The sequence below is a fragment of the Zootoca vivipara genome, chromosome 10, assembly GCF_963506605.1.
Source record: "Zootoca vivipara chromosome 10, rZooViv1.1, whole genome shotgun sequence".
Classification (NCBI taxonomy): Eukaryota; Metazoa; Chordata; class Lepidosauria; order Squamata; family Lacertidae; genus Zootoca; species Zootoca vivipara.
The window spans coordinates 5,529,494-5,550,935 of record NC_083285.1 but is presented as its reverse complement, the minus strand read 5'-3'; the positions used below and the strand labels follow the sequence as shown (position 1 = coordinate 5,550,935).

Below are 21,442 nucleotides of genomic sequence, written 5' to 3'. Positions count from 1 at the left end.
TGCATTATTGTTCCCTGAGCTATCTATGGCTCACTCTGGGACAATCCGTGAAGATGGAGAGTAGAGGACATTAAACTGCTAAAATAACCTCTAAATCATTGTACAAACCTGCCTAGCGTTTGGCTGTATCTTTTATATTGCATATGCACGGAATATTTATTGGGAAGTGGGGGAATGTGTGCTGTTTCAGAGAGGAATATTCAGGAAAGGGAAGGCTTGGGTGGCAAGGGGGCTGGGAGCCAAGGATCTGTAATGGTATTTAGGGGGGAGATGCAAGGGAAGAGGACGGCACCGTGAGAGATGCCATGCCGAGTCACTAATGTGCTTGATGTCGGCACACCCCAAAAATAAAATGCAGGCTTTCATCAGAACACAGTGTTCGTGTCACACCCCCACACAAAAACTTCGCTTGCATTTTTGATACATTGTAAGTTGCATCTTAATTACTCTTTTCTTTTATATTTATGAAAGCGGGAGAGTGTGTTGCTGTAAAGAAAAAGCCATTTCAGTTCAGATTAATTCAGATTCTCCAGCCAGGCTCTAGAACAACTGAGCTATGAAATTGAGCGGCCTGTTTTGTGACAATAATGAGGAGATAATATTCCTGGGGAGCATCTAAGTGACATTTTTATTGATAGGTTAATTACAAATAAAATTGTAAAGCTTTTAAAAACCATTAAAATAAAGAGACTCAGATGTATGCAACATTTGTATGTACTATTTTTTTAACCCTCTATTTAGCAGGTAAATCATTAATAAGCTTCCTACTATATTTCTGCCCATAAATAGCTCTATTATTTTCTTTGACACGTCAGGTTCCCCCAGATCAGTGTATTTCTATTGATCCGGCAGAACTGCCTTTCTGGTTCCTTTGTCCTTAGGATTCTGGTTTGGCACTACAGCACTACATGAGATGGAGGTGAAACATTTCTTTTGGTGGCAGGGGGCAAGGAAGACTAGTTGGTCTGGTGCAGAATTCGAGGGCCAGGTTGCTCACCAGGATTTGAGCATATTACACCGATCCTGGCCTGACTGCACTGGCTGCCAATTAGTTTCTGGACCCAATTCAAAGTGCTGGTTTTGACCTAAAAAGCCTTAAACAACTTAGGACTGTAGTACCTCAAAGACTGCCTCTGCCCATTGGAATTGACTCTGACCCTGTGATCACCCTCTAAGGCATCTCTTCTAGGTAAAGGTAAAGGGGTCTAGGTAAAGGTAAAGGGGCCCTTGACCATCAGGTCCAGTCGTGTCCAACTCTGGGGTTGCGGCGCTCATCTCGCTCTATAGGCCGAGGGAGCCAGCGTTTGTCCGCAGACAGCTTCCGGGTCATTGTGGCCAGCATGACAAAGCTGCTTCTGGTGAACCAGAGCAGCGCACGGAAATGCCGTTTACCTTCCTGTCGGAGAGGTCCCTATTTATCTACTTGCACTTTGATGTGCTTTCGAACTGCTAGGTGGGCAGGAGCTGGGACCGAGCAACGGGAGCTCACCCCATTGCAGGGATTCGAACCGCCAACCTTCTGATCAGCAAGCCCTAGACTCTGTGGTTTAACCCACAGTGCCACCTGGGTCCTTGAGAGGTCTAGAGGGTGGCAAAAACAGACCATTTCTGCAGTGGCTCCCTGTTTGTGGAATGCTCTCCTCAGGGTACCTTCATTTCATGTATTTAGGTGCCTGGCAAATACATTTTTTCTTCAACCAGGGCTTTGGCTGATAAATATTCTGTGGCCTTTTGGGTATGTATGTGGGAGTGGGGTTATTGGTTTGTTTTGCTTTTTTATGTATTTTGTACAGCCATATGTCAGGATTGCTTTGATGGTGTTTCCTGCTTGGCAGAGGGTTGGACTGGATGGCCCTTGTGGTCTCTTCCAACTCTATGATTCCCTGTGAGAGGCTGGGAAATCAGCAACAGAATAAAGATCTAGGAATCAGAATCGAAGGAATACTGAGAAAAGAGCTGAATTGTGGTGGGGTCAGTGGGAAAGACAGGCATTAATTGGGCCTTTGGATGAACGTAGGTTACTAGAAGTGCTTAGCGGGTTAGTAAATATTTTCAGTCGACGTGCACGGTTGGTTTATGACGTGTCAAAGCAATTACAGTTGCCTAACTTAAAGCAAGTTGCCTGCTATGCCATTCTTGAATGAGCAGGCCTCTGCCAACAACAAAAAAACTCATTACAGGTGTGCCGCTTCCCTGCTGCACCAGAAATGAAGGTAATTGCATGTGCGGGCTTTCAACCTGCGTTAAGTGGGGAAATTTAATGGTAAAAACAGCCCCCGATGATTGTGCACAAAGGGCACTGCTGCCTGCCATCTCCTTAATGCATTTTATAATTAAACCTTTTGAAAGAGACTAATTACCCTATGGAAAGTGACATCTCCTATTTATACGTGCATTGTAGCTTCCAAATTAAATATTCAATATCTTATTGCTTTTTTTCATCCTTCCTTCTGACAGAAAGAGGCAGCCTGGGCAGTGCCTTGCATTGCGCAAGTTTCCCCACAGCATGGGGCTCCCTCTTTCCTGAGCTCAAAGCCCCCCTCTCAGTGAAAGTTAACTCATTAAAGCAGTCCTCGTAACAGCAGATCCGGCTGCTGCCTTTGGTGGCTGGTGTAGCGCAATGGATGGGAGCTGAGAGAGTTCCTCAGCTCAATTTTTGCTCTAGCCATTCACTTACTAGGTGGCCTCAAGCAAGCCATAAGAATGTTGGACAAGAAGCCCTTCTGGATCAGGCCAATGGGTTGATTAACTGCCTGCCCTTTGAATGGAAGAACCTATATAGCTGCCCAGGAGAACGAGCCAAATATTAGCTTAATTGCTTCCAGATGGGGTTTTCATGCTGACTTCCCATATTTAAATCTGGGTACTTGCTCAAGGGTGTGACTGCCAAGAGTCCACATGGATTTGGTAGTGCTCTTGCCAAATACAGTGTCCTTGGTTTTATCGTAGTTAATTTTTAGATGTTCTTTTTTTATACAGCTGTGCCAATCTAGCCAGTATCCTCCCGAGATATTGGAAGTGTTGAATTTTTGGCAAATACCCCCCAAAATAGCTAACAACTTTTGTGTCTGTTTTTTCTCTTCTTGAAATATGGCATCCCTAACCAACACAAGTCCAGTAATACTTCATTTAGGAACATGGCTAACAGCTCAGCACTGTCTACCAACCAAACTGGCTTCCACCAAGCAGCGGCCAGTTCCCAAGACCCCACCTACTCCTCAGCTTGAAGATTCCCTAGCAAGCAAAAACTACAGCTGAAAACTTAAACTAAATTTAAACTCTGTGCCCTTTGTTCTGCTACGTGCACAGCCCTCTTTGCTCAGTTCAGAAGGAACAGCAAGCTCCAGCATCTGCAGATGCTGTCTGTCACGGGCAGTCGAAGTCCCAGCTGAGGACGTTGGGACTGGGGGCAAGACGTCGGGGTGGGGGCAAGAATGGGAGTCCGGAAGCCAGGAGTCCGGAAGCCGAGGGTCCGAGAGCCAGGAGTCAAGCAGCCAAACGCAGCAAGGCAGGAAGCGTGTTGCTGTAGCAAAGAACCAAAGGGAAATGCTGACCTTATATCCCTTCCCGGCTCTTGCCACCAGGTGCTGTGAGTTACCAGTTGGCCTCACCTGTGCGGCAGCACCTTGCCTCTTCAGAACAAACTTAGGAAAGCCCCAGTCCTGCGAAGCCCTACCGGTCACAGGGCCTGGCTCATGCACACACTCCTGACACTGCCCTCTCTTCCTGTTTCATCAGCCAAGCCTGCCTTGCTTTCTGCACCTGGCTCTTCTTGCTCGCTCACATCTTCAAGCCTCCACCATTCCTTCCCTCCCCCTCCCCCCTCTCACCTGTCCTCAATCCCCTGGTTCCGAGCCTTCCTCTTCTCATGCTTCCCTAGGGGGCTCCCTGGCTGGTGCCTCCCACCATTCCTCTTCAGCCAGCCAGTCCCTGACACAAGGAAGTGGTCTTTCAGGTATCTGGGGCTTAAGTTGTTCAAACACTAGCATGAACACCTTAAGCTCAATCCAGAAACAAACTGAGTTCTAAAAGGAATACAAATCAGGATTCTGGCCGCTGTATTCTGCCAAGCTGAAGTTTCTGAATTGTCTTCAAGGGCAAGAGTGGTGCATGCTCTAGTTATCTCTCGCTTGGACTACTGCAATGCGCTCTACGTGGGGCTACCTTTGAAGGTGACTCGGAAACTACAACTAATCCAGAATGCGGCAGCTAGACTGGTGACTGGGAACGGCCGCCGAGACCACATACATTGGCTCCCAGTACGTTTCCGAGCACAGTTCAAAGTGTTGGTGCTGACCTTTAAAGCCCTAAATGGCCTCGGTCCAGTATACCTGAAGGAGCGTCTCCACCTCCATCGTTCTGCCCAGACACTGAGGTCCAGCACCGAGGGCCTTCTGGCGGTTCCCTCATTGTGAGAAGCCAAGTTGCAGGGAACTAGACAGAGGGCCTTCTCGGTGGTGGCGCCTGCCCTGTGGAACGCCCTCCCATCAGATGTCAAAAAAGAAAACAACTACCAGACTTTTAGAAGACATCTGAAGGCAGCCCTGTTTAGGGAGGCTTTTAATATTTAATAGATCATTGTGTTTTATTTTTCTGTTGGAAGCCGCCCAGAGTGGCTGGGGAAACCCAGCCAGATGGACGGGGTATAAGTAATAAATTATTATTATTTATTATTATTTTACACCACCTAAATTCCTGATCCCAGACAATATCTGCACACGACCTTCCCTTTCCCAATACCTTTCCAACCCCCAGACAACCTCAGGTGGCTGATAGAGTGGGGGGCTGTGGAAGCTCCTCTTGGGCCACTGTCCATTGATTGCCCTTAGCTGGAGAGATTAGAGCTGTGTGTCCCATGACCTGACAGGAATCTCCTAAACTGCCCTTTGGTGCAGGTGGGTGATGCTACTCCACTGCCAGTGTTGAAGGAAGATTCAGCCGCCAGTCCAGTCAGCTCCTGTGCATGGGATGGAGAGCGGCATGTGCAGAGCTGACATCCATACAGCAGCGTACCATAATCACACCCCTCATTGTTTTCTCTGCTTGCTAGGCCTTTGCTCTTTGTCACAAAGAACTTCTCATTTGTCTCACTGGGAATCGTGTTCTGTTTTTATAAATTGGTGCAAAGGCCTAGTCTCCAGGTAGGATATTTAGAGCTACAGCATATCATTACAACGCCCCTTATTTTTATGGTATGGAGCATGTTGCACTAATTTTTTGAGAGACTGTGCACTCTTCTCCCCTAATGTGAGGCAGCAATGTTTTCTAGATTACAATTGAAAATATTTAAAAGGTTACAACTGCCTGTGATATTCTAATGGCAGAAGACTTAAAGCAGGCATCCCCAAACTTCGGCCCTCCAGATGTTTTGTACTACAATTCCCATCTTCCCCGACCACTGGTCCTGTTAGCTAGGGATCATGGGAGTTGTAGGCCAAAACATCTGGAGGACCGCAGATTGGGGATGCCTGCCTTAAAGCATGAATGTTGTGCAGCATCTTAGGTGAGAGCTATAATTTTAATAACTTATTCCAGAACACTAATGTATAATTTTTGACCAAATTGCAGGAGGCAGTGGAAGACAGGAGTGCCTGGCATGCTCTGGCCCATGGGGTCACGAAGAGTCAGACACGACTAAACAACTAAACAACAACAATGTATAATTTACCAATGGTCAAGCTAATCCACTCCACAGAGCCCAAAGTGTGTATAACTATGGCAGATTATGCAGTCTCAAAAACAATTCTGTTTGAAATTTCATTTTTTAAAAAAACTTACATTAAAAGTTGAGATTATTAGCTGACCTTGCTTTTGTGGCTGCTGTTAAAGATTTCCTCTGACCCATGAGATTCTAAAGACATTTCTAACAAGACAACCTGAGTTGTTCCGGAGAATCAAGTCAACCATTTATAACAGCAATCTTGTTCCTTCCCTTTTATTTTTCCTGAAATAGATTCTGTGGATTGTCCTCAGTTTGTGTAAAGATACTGTATAATGGATCACCCATTTGCTTCTGATTTATGATGGCATCAACTGCACAGCTGAAATAGATTTAGCATCCTAGAGGAACTCATTTTGCATTTCTTTGTTGTGTATACAATAAATCTGGCCAATTTATGTCTCTTCATCAATACAAGCCTGCTTGGGACTAGTGTTTGTGGAAAGCTAGCAAACTGGTGCCTTGCCACACTTTAGTGTGCTGTGTAACTAAGGCATTAGTGCTCAATTTAGTTTCAAGAATTATCAAAGCAGTCAGAATCCAATGCCAGTTTTGCTAAAACTGGATAATGATATATGAAGCAGGGAATTAGGATATAAGTCCTTCAAATGCCTTCAGAGTCTGCTTCAGAAAACAAAGGATGGTTAAACCTAGAGTTTTGAGGTTTATTAGAAGCAGATTAACTTAAATGTACGATTCGGACCATAGGTGATGCACAATTTTCAGGCAGGAACTATTTGAATTGCGAGTGGCTTCCTAGTTAATGATTATATATTTATAGACAGCCTCTGTAAACTACTCTGTCTCCAAAATGATGATACTTATCCTCGGTCATTTTCACAACAACTTTGTTGGGACATGTTAGATTGAGAGAAGCAAGTGACTTTCCCAAAGGTCACCCAGTGACCTCCCAGGCTGATGGGCAGAGTGTGTGCAATGGGTACATGGAGCGGGGTGGATAAGACTGTGTCCACTGGACATTCACTAGAAACTCTGAACAGAGCCCATAATGTATACAAATTGGACACATAGGGCTAAGGTAGTTGGCAGCTGATAAACTTTCAAATATGACACTCATATTTCAGTGATTAGCATAGAGACTGTGAGACTCCTTAGCAGCAGAGAAACATGTTGAAAAGAAGAAGAAGAAGAAGAAGAAGAAGAAGAAGAGTAGTTTGGACTTGATATCCCGTCTTTCACTCCCCTTAAGGCAGGCACCCCAAACTGCGGCCCTCCAGATGTTTTGGCCTACAACTCCCATGATCCCTAGCTAACAGGACTAGTGGTCAGGGATGATGGGGATTGTAGTCCAAAACATCTGGAGGGCCGAAGTTTGGGGATGCCTGCCTTAAGGAATCTCAAAGTGGCTAACAATCTCCTTTCCCTTCCTCCCCCACAACAAACACTCTGTGAGGTGAGTGAGGCTGAGAGGCTTCAGAGAAGTGACTAGCCCAAGGTCACTCAGCAGCTGCATGTGGAGGAGTGGGGAAGCGAACCCGGCTCACCGCTCTGAACCACTAGAGCACCGTCATATCAGAAACATTGATTACTGAAAAGAAAACACCTTCAGGTAATTTGAATTGGCTGTATGTTGACTTGACTATCTCTATATCAATGTAACCTAAGTAAAGAGTTCTGTTTACTCAAATATCTTATTAGCGGAATGTCTGGGGCAACTAGAAAATGAGATGGTACTGTAATTTTGCTCTCAGCACCCAGGAGGCTTTGATCTGATGCATTTGTTGAATACAAACGCATTCTGTTTGCTTTCTGTTCCCGGCTGCACTTTCAATTGTTTTTTTACCCTTTGGTGTTCCCAGTGTTTCTTCTATAAATGAACACCTCTAATCTCTGATGAGTTCAGTTCCATCCGTCTTGTGTACCCATCATTCTTAGTTCGTTTATTTGTACTGAGTCTATTGACCCATCCAGTGAGCCTCACCAGAGAGGCTCTTGCACATCCTGTTAAATGCAGGATTGCCGTTTCCTTTTTATTCACCTGCTTTTCTCTCTCGCATGAGTTTGCTGAATGAGCTCCAGCATCCCAGCCAACTGCAGCCTTCTCTGATTCACAGATACCTTAGGGTAGAATGCTTTTGGGTAATGCTTTGTTGATGATGACAAACTCTCGCTGTGCAATGCAAAAGGCTACACACTCCCCAAAGCATCCATCTACAGTGAAGTGTTTGGAAACCACCAGAGTTAGTTCCTCAATAGCTCAAGCACCACCTATACTTTGAAGGCATGGGCAATTTTGGCTCATGAGTCTGCAGGAGACAGAGACATTCTTATGAAGCACCTACGTCTATGATGTCATGCAGATTTCTGTAACGTGTGTCCTTGTGCCTCTATATATTACAAAGATGACTGAGTTACTCATGCCTCTGTCCTTCTCGTGGAAATAATATTCAGTGGCATTGCTGTAATCTACAGGAAGTCCCTCAACCAATCTTTAATTAGTTGGCTTCAGAATGGAGAAGGACTATAGCTAACATGGGTGAGTGTAGAATTAGGAAGAGTACCTCCCTGCCCCCCATTCAGAATGTCATGAATGAAAGGTGCAATATATGTCAGGTTTTCCCCTGATAGGATGCTTATATACGGTATTGTCAGAAAGAAACTGCAAAACAAATCCAGGGGTATCAGGAAGTAGAGGCATCATCAAATCCACAATGCATGATGGGAGAGACTTGTTTATCTTCTTCCCTATTTAAAGACAGCATTTTTGGAACGGTTATGAATGCCTCTATTTTTAGTTCTCAGGTCTCTTTCTGATCATTCACACAAAGCCCAACAACAAATACACAGTTTTTTTCTTTTGCAATAAAAAAGTAAACAAAATACTGTACTCTATAGGTTGGATGTTAATATTTATCAAGTCCCTGAGTGCTGTCTCATAGATTAATTCCCGAGAAAACCCTTTGCTGCATAGAGATCACTGCGAAATTATGGTTTCCAGAGCTAAAAATAACTTTACATTAAGAGAAGCTATTTCCTGCATCAAGAAAAAAGAGCAGCCTCTGAACATTTGGATGAGCTCCATGGACTATTATGCATGAGTAATCAGGCACAGACATCTTTTTAACTTTCTGACAATGCAATCCTATACTGTACGGCGTGTTTCACCAGAAGGAAGGTCCACCGAGTTCAATAAGGCTCCCTCCCAGATGTGGAGGTATAGCGTAAGTTCCACCTCAAGACTCTGGAGAGGGAGACACTTAAGAGAAAACGTTGCGTTCATACAGCACAGTCCTACATGCTTTGAGTCTGGCTGGGAGTTATTTTCAAGTAAGCGTCCACAAAATTGCAGCCTGACATCCTGACATGCTTTCTCCAAAGTACGTTTGACTTTGTTCAATGATAGTTGCAGAACAACCAGTATGTTTGTGTTGGTGCTGACCATTAAAGCCCTAAACGGCCTTGGTCCAGTATTCCTGAAGGAGTGTCTCCACCCCCCATCGTTCTGCCTGGACACTGAGGTCCAGTGCCAAGGACCTTCTGGCAGTTCCCTCACTGTGAGAAGCGAAGTTACAGGGAACCAGGCACAGGGCCTTCTCGGTAGTGGCACCCGCCTTGTGGAACGCCCTCCCAGCAGACACTACCAGACTTTTAGAGGATATCTGAAGGCAGCTTTTAATGTTTGACAGACTATTGTGTTTTAATATTTTGTTGGAAGCCACCCAGAGTGGCTGGGGAAACCCAGCCAGATGGGCAGGGTATAAATAGTGTACTATTTTTTATTATTATTATTATTATTATTATTATTATTATTATTATTATTATTATCATAACTAGTGCACCCCTAGTAAAAACTCAAAACTGGGGCAGTCCAAGATTTGCCAAATCCAACCTCTCTAATCCTGCAAGATTGTGGGTTTGGATTGTTCCATTCGTTTCAAGTACCTCTGCCAACTCCTGCCTCTTCAACCCAGCTTACCCTCATTCTTCCGTTTCTTATTGCTGGCCCATCTTCTGCCAACCTCAACACATAGAGATCCATTTTGTACTCTCTTCCTCCTCGAATACTGAATCCAAATCCTTTGGCTCCCTTCTCCATGTCCACAGTAAAATAATCAAAGTCCTGTATGATCAAAGAACAGGGGGCAAATGAATCATTTTAATGAATGGAGAGCGATTTTCTTCATCAAGGCTACAATTCTCAACCCATAGCTAAATTACCGGTAAATGAAAATACTTGTAACTCAGCTTGATTTACTGCAGGCATGGGGAACCTTTGGCCCTACAGATGTTGCCAAACTATAACTCCGATCACCCCTAACAAATATGGCCAGTGGCCTGGGATGGTGGAAGTTGTAGTTCAGCAATATCTGTAAAGGCCAAATGTTCCCAACATCTGTTTTAATGTTTGATGCTACAGCCTGGTTCAAACACTAGTTGGCAGCAGTTATCGTGTGGTGAAAGGCATCTAAAATTATGTGTGATACATGTAGTGCACATGGAGGCTGATACTCAAAAAGGCCTAATTCCAAAGATCATTCGTTCTTTTTTTGTTTTTTTTGTTTACTGGGAATAATCATGCAAAACTGACGGTTGTGTTTTCAGCCTTAGATGTGTGTTGAAGAGGAAAGGAGTGTGCTTATTTCTCCACACAGGCTGTTGTTATCTGGTAAGTATCTGAACCGGGTACATGGGTCTTTTTTATGTTTCTGCTGCTTTGGGGGAGATGTCTGAAGGCAGACATTATATCAGCAGATAAGCACTTTGCATGAGGTGTGCCAATACCTATGGTGAACCAGTGCCACAAACCATAGCTTTATTCTAACATGGTGACTCCTTAAGATCTGTCCCAGGCAGATTGGTCAGTGGAAAGAAAACCAAGGAGGCTGGAGTTTGTTTACCTGGAAGTAATCCTGGTGAAATAAATGGGGCATACTTCCATGGAAATGGTTATATGATTGGGATGCAAATCAGCTTAACTCTTAAGTATTTCAACTGTGGGTTGCAGATAAGGCTATGAAGGAGATTTTGAGGGTATTAAACACTTCTCTTAAAAAAAATTAGAAAACGTATACATAAACAGAAGTTTTCTTACCCTTCTGAATCACCAAGGCACTCTCAATCTGAATTATACATGATGCATTAATAATCTCTTTCTCTCTGTAAATTTCTTTTTCCCCTTCTTTCAGGTCCACTTTATGAAAATTAGCAAAACCAAGCAGGAAAGCTTTCCCTAGGCTATGGGCTGAGGGAGGATTGCATGTCTGAATGCTTCCCCACAAAGGAATACTTGGGGCTCCAATTTGGGGGTGCCCTCCCCAACGTTCAGAACAATTAGGGGGCAGAGTGCAGCACAGCTCCAGTGACCGGCTCTTCCTCCTCCTGCTGCTGCTGCTGCGGAGGGGAAGGAGGGGAGAAGCAGCCCCCAAGCTGGTGGAGGTGACAGGAGGAGGAAGAGGAAGCTGATCGTAGAGCTGAGCGCAGTTCAGTGCAGCTTCAGTGGCCGGTGGCTCCTCATGGCGATTGCCCAAAATAACCTCAACAACTTCTTTGGCGATCAAAGCTTAACAACTTTTGTTGGGCTGCCGATCATCCAGATTTTTTACTTCTGGAAATATGGCAACCCTACCAAAGTAGCACTGAGTAATGCAAAATCTCTTCTGGGATTCCCCCTGCCCCAATCCTCCAGAGCAGATTTGGGGAGGAGGGAAGGAAAGTGGGGGAAGGCCCATTGCACAAGTAGAAATCCTTGTGCTGAGGAACATGTTAGTTGGATACTGCCCATATCAATGCATTCAAAATTAAATTGATCCTGTGAATCTACCTTATACTAACTCATTAGACCATTGGTCCAACTAGTCCAGTATTGTCTACTCAAACTGGCAGCAGCTTTCCAGAGACTCTGGCAGAGCCCTTTTCCATTGCCATTGTTTAAGTGGGCAAATCAGGGATTAAGCCTGGGAACCTTCTACATGCCAAGCCCATGCTCCACCCCTGAATGGTGTCTCTTCTCCTTTCCTGCATGCAAACCACTAGGTTTGGGACTTCAATTAAATATCAACAGACAGAAGTATCAAACTTCATCATGAACGGCTTTGGTTTAATGGGAAAACATTATTAGAATGATAGATACAATCAGACAGATACCTGGGGCTGCCTGTAATCTGATAAAGGGTATTGCCTGGTGTCAGGAGAATGTTGCCTGTAGTCTATCAACGGGGGCTGCCGGTAGTCCAGAGGTGGCGGTTGCTGGTAATCCAAAACTGGAGGGTGCCGGTAGTCTAATGGAGGCTGCCTATAGTCCGTTGAAGGCTGCCTATAGTCTGTAAAGGGAGGCTGTCGGATGTCAGGTTTCACATCCTGCCTTGCTTTTACCTCTGACCTATAACTAAGCAATAAAGAATTGTTACGTTGGAACCTTAGTAAGGCATTATTTAAACTGAAAACTGGGTAGCTGTTAAATACGTTTCAAGAAATGAAAACCATGTTGCTGGGTTGCAAAATGAGGTGAACTGAATTCGGGATTGGGTGGAAAACTATCTGCGTCAGGAGAGACTATACCAGATCAAGGGGATAGTTAAAAGCACGAGGCCCACGGTTGGTACCAGTAAATGGTGAGTGGAGACTGTGAGCTGCTCAGTGTAATGAAACCAGGCAACTGCTGAGTGTCTAGTTGCCCCCCCCCACATATGTGACTGGTGGTAGCTGGGCAGTCAGCAACTGCACTTATTTTTTTTTTTTTGAGCTGCCTGTGCCATCCTGTGCCTCCTAGCTGTTGCTGGTGAGGACATACTTATTCTACCTCTTTGATTGCCCTACGGTAGCTGTAGGTGCTTTGCCTCAAGTGGCTGCTGGTATGGGGGAACACATGTGCTCTAGTGCAGTCCAGACTGGCAGTGCGTTCATTATTTGAAGCTGGTGTGTGGGTAGACACCCCTCCCTTAGGAACAAGACCCATGCACACTTATTTTCAGAAAGCACAATATAAATGTTTGTCTAGTTTTGCCCTGAAGCTTAAATAAATGTGGGCATTTATTGCAATGTTCCCCATTCCATATTTTTAAAATAACTCTGCATAAAAATTCACATGCATCTTCAAAGGTCAGAGTCAAAAGGGCGGGCATAGGCAGACTTGGCCCTCCAGCTGTTTTGGGACTATAACTCCCATCATCCCTGACCACTGGTCCTGTTAGCTACGGATGATGGGAGTTGTAGTCCCAAAACAGCTGGAGGGCCGAGTTTGCCTATGCCTGGTGTAGGGTCACCCCCAGTCTGCCATTCCCCTCTTTGCTACTCCTTTCACTCTATTTCTCCCACCTTTCTCCACTCTTTCAGCTACCTCTCCCCCCTTCTCCTCTCTCCTTGCCACCCAGATGACATTAGGCTTTTAAAAAGTACCTTATAAAGTAGCTTTTTAAAAGTACCTTATAAAATTTTTGGATCATTAGCATCTCAGTCTCCAGCACATTACTTAAAAGTAAACGCCACTGATTTCAGAGGAACTTGCTTCTGCAGTTAAGTGTGTTTAGGATTGCAGCCTTAATTTTGTAGGAGTGTTAAATGAATATGGCATGCTGAGCATTGTACTTGAACCACAACTAATTAGTCCTTTTTATAACACTGTGTAGGAACTTTGAAACTGTCATTTACTGTTGGGTCAAGGTTTGGACGAGGTACATTGGTAAATCAATGATGTGAAGTGACTATAATGATAATGCATTAGGTCACATTTTACAAGACAAAAGTTAATCCAAGGACAAAATATAATTGTCCAGAAATTACAAAATGGCCATAGAAGTTTTAACCTGGTACTTTCTTTTAAGGTAGAGCTTTCTTACTTGTGTCCATGAGGGATACAAAAAGTAGATTGGTAACTAACATGGAGAAATGATTCGGAGATTAATGATCTGCTATAAACCAAGAAAGCTGTAAAATTGCTTGAGAAAAGGATTTCTAATACTGCTTTGTTTGTGTGGCTGATGAGAGGGAGTCAGTTTTAAGATTAAAAAGATGGAATAGCATCATAACAATATCTGACCACTTCTGATGTAGCGGCCATTCAAAGTAACTTTTGTACACCATTTTCACATGGTAAGGTGTTCTATGGTAACAATGCAATTCACATTGTCAGGAATCTGGCAGTGCAACCAGTGATCTAATATTCCGAGGCAGTACCATAAGAATTCTTAACGTGAAAAAGGTAAAATCATGTCAAAAGTCATCAGATGAAAGCTTTGGCAATTACTACATAGGCAAAGTGCCATTTGTGCTAGGTTCCACTAACAGCAGGAGATAAATAATCACCAAATCATGTGCTGTTTCATTGCATGTCAAGGCCCTGAGCCCTCCCCCATTTGTTGAATAATGAAACACATGGACACCGGTATTTTAGGTTAATGGGGAAATTAAGGCAAAAACTTGATTGATTACAGAATGTGATTGGTATTGGCTTAGGCATTGGAATTGAACCAACTATATCTGACTCCTGCCCCCCAAGCAGGTAGTCCAGTGGAAGCAGGAACCAAAAGAGAGATCCCCGGCCGTGTGACTGCTTAAAAAAGGTAAGCCACACACCCCAGCCAACCGGATTGGTAAGCCGGGAATGTGACACAGCCGGGGATTCCCTATGACGCGGGGGCACTGCCATGCCCCCACTGTGCAAGGGAGAGCTCGTGGGTTGCCCACAACACCGCTCCACCTGGAAGCAGAGCGGCCTTAGCATAAAGTAAGAGGAATTCTGCTCAAAGAATGGTCCCTCTCACAGAAAGAGTTGGGGAGGTACTTCCCTGACTTTACTCCCTGTAGCGCCTTCTGTTCCTTAAAAATATGCTCTGGAACAAAGTGGGGAGTGAACTAGAAGAGGAGACTTGGGGGGAACTGCCTCCCTTCTCCTTCCATGAGTGGGAGCCTCTCCTGATCACGGTCCTTTCTGCGAACAGAAAGAGCCCTTCTGTTTGTGGGAGGGCTATTCCGATCTGAGCCAAAATGTTGACTACAGCTGAGCTGCCCCCTTCACTTCCCCCAAAGGGTTTCCCAAACCCACCATTAGGGAATCACAGTCTTTCATTGTATACCTGGAGAACGCAGAATACTGGATCACCTGCTCTTTCCTTACCTGTTTTCGTGTCCTTGGGGCTGGAGGGGCTGGGGAGGCGCCGGCTGCGTTACGGGGCTCTGCTGGGATAGGGGGCTTTGCTGAGCCATGGGGCTGTGCTGCTGTGCCATGGGGCTCTGCTTTTCTGAGCTGGGTGCGGAAGCTGGGCTGTTCAGCTCTGCATAACGGAACACTGGTGATTAGAGAGCTGTCACCGCATGGCATTTAGTAAAGGGCAAAGGGAGGCAATCATTGGTGTGTCATACCCCATCTCAGACAATTTATTTTCTGTTGCTTGTATTATCATGGCTTGTAATTAGATTTTAAGACACCTGAACTTAGAAAGCTCCATCTGATTGTGTTTGAAATCTCATCCTGCTCTGGCTGGCCTGCGTGTTATTCAAAACCCAGTTGGAATTGACATACACATCTCATTTCTCAGGGTTCCTTCCAAGGGCAGAGAGAAAGTTTTGGGAAAAAGAGAGAAAACGAGAGCCCATAGCAGCTCACTACAGCTCTGCAGTTGAAACTTTAGATGGCTTAGGCCCACACGTCTAAAACGTGAGCACAACAGTATCAGATGGAAGATTTTCATAGATAATATCGTGCTCATGCAAGGTTTCAAATCTGGACCCCTGGACCTGTGAAGCATGATGTAAGAAGGAGATGAAGATGACAGTGAGAAGAAAGGGAACTGGAAGAGAGAAACAAAATAAATAAAAATTCCTTCCAGCAGCACCTTAAAGACCAACTAAGTTTTTTATTTTGGTATGAGCTTTTGTGTGCATGCACACTTCTTTATATTGCTTGGATTAAAAACCATTTGGCCGCAGATAATAGCTTCCCCAAATTTATGTTCAAGATCTGTTTTGAATGACTAACTGACCAATCTCAGACTTCCCATAGGGTTCATGTGCATGAGGAAGTGTGCACAGGATTGCAGCCCAATCTACTCAGCAAGAAGGGGATGAAGGATTTGGACCAGAATAGAACTAATTCATTTGAATGAATGGAGGAGAGTAGGGTTAATAGAGACATCTTCAGGAAAAACCCTGCTTTTTCTTAGCTCAACTTCACAAAAACCTGTGTCACAGTAAATTTTTGTCAGTCTTCTAAGGCTCCACAATATTCTTTGCAGCTTTCTTAGGCTTTCCTTCTCCTATTCTCCATGCTCTGTAAAACTTCTAAGCACTTAAATATCTAGCCAGCTATTAATGTACAATTGCTATTACTCATTTTGAATCTGTTTAGACAAATGAGACAGGCAGGAAAGCAAAATCATGTAGGCCAGATCAGCTGCCCTTGAACTCAGCTAAACATTTGCCACTGCCAAACAAGGTCAGCCCCTCTTAGGTGCATAAGATATTAACAAATATTTGTAAATGTGTATATGATATAGTGTTCTTTTTCATACTGTAGCACTTCCAATAGGGAAAGTATCTCCAGGAAGCAAAGAAGTTATCCATCCAGCAACACAGACTGCTACAGAATCACACAACTTATGTATTCAACATCTCTAGTCTTTTAGTACCCTGTTTCTCCTAAAATAAGACATACCCATAAAATAAGCCTTAGCAGGATTTCTAAGCATTTGCGCAATATAAGCCGTACCCCAAAATTAAGACATAGTGATAGGCGCAGTTCTGGAGGGCCCCAAGGAAGAGGCAAGGCTGGACGCGTAATAAAAAAAGAAGACATCCCCTGAAAATAGGCCACTGTGGGTTTTTTAAGGAAAAATAAATATAAGACAGTGTCTTATTTTTGGAGAAACACGGTATTGTGTTACTGGGAGGTAAAGCTACACAGACTACTTAATGAAACAGAACTCATCTCCTTGCCCTGTACCTCTAAGAACACAATTCTCATGCCAAATGTTGATTGCTCTGTGGGCAGAGATGGTCAGAAAGAAATCTGTTTTTCTCCAATCTGTCTTGCATATTCTGCAACCATATTTATCTCTGCATAAGCCCATAGCAGCAGCAGCAGCAGGAGGAGGAGGTGTTGCTGAGGCATAACAAGAGGGAGAGGTCCGTGTGGTGCAAACACACAGCTAGAGCCAATCCGGTGTTCCTGCCAATGTGCTTGCACTATGCCAACCTCGTCTCCTCCTTGCCCCTCCCTCTCTTGGGGCACTGCAGCAATGCCAGTGCTGGGACATCAGGTAAGTGCTGCTGTCCAGCCACCCACTGCTAGCTATCAGTACCAAAATTTGGGAACTGGAGAGGGGAGCAGCAAACTGGGATGCAAACGACACAGGAAGCTGCCTTATATCAAGTCAGATCACTGGGCCACCTAGCTCAGTCTACACTGACTAATAGCAGCTCTCCAGGGTTTTAGGCAGAAAAACTTTGCAGCCTTACCTGAAGAATTCCAGGTATTGAACCTGGGACCACTGAGCAATGGCCCTTCGCATGATGGGCCAAGCCCCACCCCCCAAAGTGCCCCCAGCCTTCTTGAAAGGTAAGTTTTCTTACAGAAGAAAAACAGCAACAGAGTACTGTGATTTATCAGTGGGAACAGCCAGAGACATTGTTGTACTAGAGGTAAAAAAATCCAGAGAGTGCCTCATAATGGTAAAAATATAATAAATGAAAATGACCAATCATTTGCTAGCAGTCCATTAACCTTCTGACCAAGGAGGGCCATTCAGCTTGCCTAATGGTAGTGCTGGTCTTGCTATCATTGGGTTTGATCCAGATGAAGTTAGTCAAACTTGATTTTCATTTAATTTAATGGAACATTATGATTTTTTCACATTGATTTCAGTGATAAATGTGCAGCTAACTTCGTTTGAATCCAGCCTGTTTAAGTTAATCAAATGGTGAAAATTATTACGTTTTTAAAACATTTTATCCAGTGACAAGAGACAAACTGATAAACTGAGAGGGGGAAAATCTGTATCTTATATTGCTTCCAGTGGGGAAGGAGGATGAATTTATGCTTTTCCAGGCAATAAGGTATGAGCAAAATTACCACCATTAGATCAGAATGCTCTCCACATATTTTGGGCAGAATTTAACACCCCCTCTGTGAGTACACAAGGTACAAAACCATTGGAAGGACAAGTTCCTTATGCTGAAGAGTCGTCCTGTTAGTGCTCCTGTGGTTTTGAATCTGTTCTCAGTTGCACAACTGGGAGGAGAAAAAACCCAAGGAAAGCTGACGTCAGTGGAGTTGCAATTATGTAAAGTGGGGTGAAAATGGAACAGGGGACGCTAGCGATTATTTCCAACTGCTGTATAACGTTAGTTCTCCCAGGAGGCAAAGGAGCAGGCCCTGCAGTGCTTCATCAAGGCCTCTCCTGGTGGTTCAAATATACTTTTGCCATTTGAAGTGTTTTTGAAGGGCTCAGATTCTCTTCTAGCAAGGTCTGCGGGGATCCAACAGTAACATTTATATAATGCCATGCACTGGCTGCACATATAAAAACTCCCTCACTTTCCCAGGGGTGCAGTTCAGATTAATTGGTTGCTACTTCTATTTCCCCCCAGGGTTTTAAGGGTCAATTACTTACCCTCCTGAGGAATGATGCGAAGAGTTACACTAAGACCAGCATCTTTAATTAGCTTCACAATATCTGCATGAGGCATGTTAATAATAGACTGGCCATTCACAGCTAAGATCCGGTCTCCGACTTTGAGCTTTGCGCAGCGATCAGCAGGGCTTCCATCAATTATCCGGCCTATTTTATGGGGTACAGCTAGAAAAGAAAAGGAAATACATGCACAGTTAACCTAAGACGGCAGTCGATACAAGATAGCAGGTACAAGGAAGTAAACTAATGTTTGCATGTAGGCAAAATGGGCTCCACTGGGAAATGTCTAGACGGACTCACTGTGCTTTGTAAGCAGCTGCAGCATACAGCTCCCCCAGCCCATGCACTTCCACTTCAGTGTGCTTGGGTTTCTGTCTAAAATATCAACAGCTAAATCAGCATTATTGGAGCTTATGCCGATAACAAAGTAAAGTATCCACCATCATTTAGGAAGTCATGACATTCATTAGGTCAAAAGTCTTCTTTTCGAGATTAGCCAGGAGAAATATTTCACTGCCTGTTCATATGAAAGTCGGCGTCTTCACCTTCACCCTCACAGGCCGGCAATTTAGTTCTTCAAGGGGACTACCAGTAAGCAACGCAGACCATTCCTTTGTAGTCTGCAGGAGAAAATGTCCTTCCTTTCCTGCATTTTCCCTTTGCCGTCCATTTAGTTGACTAAAGGTCAATTGGAAGAGCAGAGATTCAAAGGTCTTTACATTTTTTTACTTATTTGTTTAGGAAATTTATACTCCACCCTTTCTCATTGCACACACACACACACACACACACACACACACACACACACACACAGGTACCTTGGGTTACAAACACTTCGGGTTACAAACTCCACTAACCCGGAAGTAGTACCTCAGGTTGAGAACTTTGCTCCAGGATGAGAACGGAAATCGCACAGCGGCAGCAGGAGGCCCTATTAGTGAAAGTGCACCTCAGGTTAAGAACGGTTTCAGGTTAAGAATGGACTTCTGGAACGACTTAAGTTTGTAACCCGAGGTACCACTGTATTTAAAAGCACACAGTGAATATCAAAATAATGTACTAAAAGAGCAGATAAAAGCCTATAATTATTATTATTTATTAAATTTGTATACCGCCCTTCAAGATTAATAGTGAAATCAACAAATGCTGGGGTAGTTTTAATAAAATATTTTGCAAAAATATCTTAGGGAAATATAGGTGTTAAGCTGGCACCAAAAAGACAGCACAGTAGATGTCAGCAGAACTTACTTATGGGCTGGGGGCACCAGAAAGAAAGCTTCTTGCCATGTTACTGCAGAATGTACCAGCCCTGGATGATGAAGAACATCAAGAAGAACCTCTTTTCTGACCTTAACATCAGAGCATGTTGCAAGAGGGAGAAAGGCCCCTTCATATACCTGGGTCCTAAGTAATGTTGATAGGAAGAGTAACACCCTGAGTTGGACCCGGTAACCTATTGGAAACCAGGGCAAATCCTGTAGAATCATAGTATTACGATTCCAGCTGGTTGACAACCCTAATAATCTGGCCACTACACCTGCACTTGCTATAGTTTATGGTCCAAGGGTAGCTCCACATAGAGCACATTGCAATAAACCAAACAAGATGCTACCCGGCATTTAAACCACCTGGAACTGGCAGTAGGTACTGTGTGCTGATAAAGGAGCGCTCCCAAACTACACAACTGCTCTTTCACAGAGATTGTAACCCCAACCAGGACTGGTCATGCTGGGTGTGACACAAAGTTGTCCAGTGAAAAAGCTTATGACTGATCTCTGCCGATTCCTCTTATGGGACAATGCAAATTAGGAGGTAAAATTAAGCAAATATGGAATGCTTGTAAATAATGCACAAAGAGGCAAGCATATATCTGAAGCACTGATTTGTGAACAGAAAACCCAGGGTTAGCTATGCAGTGTGTTGCTTCACAACCAGGCCACACACACCACAGAATGGCTTTCCATGCCTAACCTGCCAGCATCGAGGAGCTTATTTTCCTCCAGGGCTCTGCATGCTCCTGTTTATTCCAGCAGCCTGTGGGCCAGGACCGCAGGTGATGCTCCTAGATACTTTTAGGAGAGACCTGGAAGGACTTGAAAAGCTCCCAGCCATAGGCGGGGCATGCCTGCAAAGCAGTAATGCTGCAGGAGAGGTCAGGATCATGCTAGCTTCTACGTGGCACCTCTTCATGTTGTTAGGCAGAACAGGATTGCCCCTTTGGTCTTTAGAATGCAAACAAAAACATGGAAAAATGAATGGAGATTTTTTTCACTAGGGTAGCGATTTCCTCACAAGCGGCTGGATCCAAATGTTCCTTTACTCTAATAGGAAGAGCTTCTCTGCTGGAAGAAGGGAACGTCTGGATTCAACCCAAGTTCAGAAAATATAATTTTGAATTTCAGCTTTAAGTCCATTCATTTTTACATCTAAACCTGTTGGTGTTAACCATTAGATTAAAAATGAAGCATCAAGTTGGAGGCTTTGCAGCATAATTCACCACTGCCACCACCCCATGCTAAAACACTTCCTGAGCCAATATCAGGAATACAACTTCTGAAACTTGCTGATGAACTATGGTGTTTTTTTCCAAGCAAAAAGTGCTTTCATAGGGCTTTTTTTTCAAGAAACAAAATAACGATGCATGGCTTTTAGTACAGAATTAATTCCTTCTCATTAATTTCTAGTGCTTTAGTATTTGAAGCCCTTTTAATTAAGCAAATTGTAATTTGATTTACCGGTAATGCTCTGCTTTACAGACACACTTAAGGAAATTCAAGACAGTCTGGATACTTGCAAATTATTCAATTTAAAATAAAACAACAATATGTAAACTCTAAAAAAAACCTATTGATTTATTAATTCTAGAATCTAAGTTTAAACAGATTTACTGGACAGGCAAAATAGCCTGTAGTAGCCACAGAGTTTAGTCAGCCAAGGCTCCCTTTGTCCTGTACTATTGTGAACTCAAGAGGCTCGGGAAAACCTGACCACTATAGTCGGGCATGTATTGAGTACTGTTTGGATTGGCTACTTCCAATTTTTAGGAGGCAGTTACAGTCACATAATGAAGTGCAGTGTTCAGCCCAGCAGCAGCAAATGAGTATTATCCCACAAGCTTTATAATTCATCCTGGGCC

General features: G+C 44.0%; 1 protein-coding gene across 17 annotated transcripts in view; it reads right to left on the bottom strand.

The window, feature by feature from the left end:
• MAGI2 (membrane associated guanylate kinase, WW and PDZ domain containing 2) overlaps positions 1 to 21,442 on the bottom strand; it is a 587,732-nt gene that overhangs the window by 31,218 nt on the left and 535,072 nt on the right. For all 17 annotated transcript variants that reach the window (XM_060279499.1, XM_060279498.1, XM_060279503.1 and 14 more), the window contains 4 exons: positions 18,286 to 18,471; positions 14,793 to 14,949; positions 11,825 to 12,065; positions 9,657 to 9,800 (listed from right to left, as the gene is read on the bottom strand). In XM_060279499.1, the coding sequence (XP_060135482.1) occupies positions 9,657 to 9,800; positions 11,825 to 12,065; positions 14,793 to 14,949; positions 18,286 to 18,471 (728 nt within the window). The remainder of the gene's footprint in view (positions 1 to 9,656; positions 9,801 to 11,824; positions 12,066 to 14,792; positions 14,950 to 18,285; positions 18,472 to 21,442) is intronic.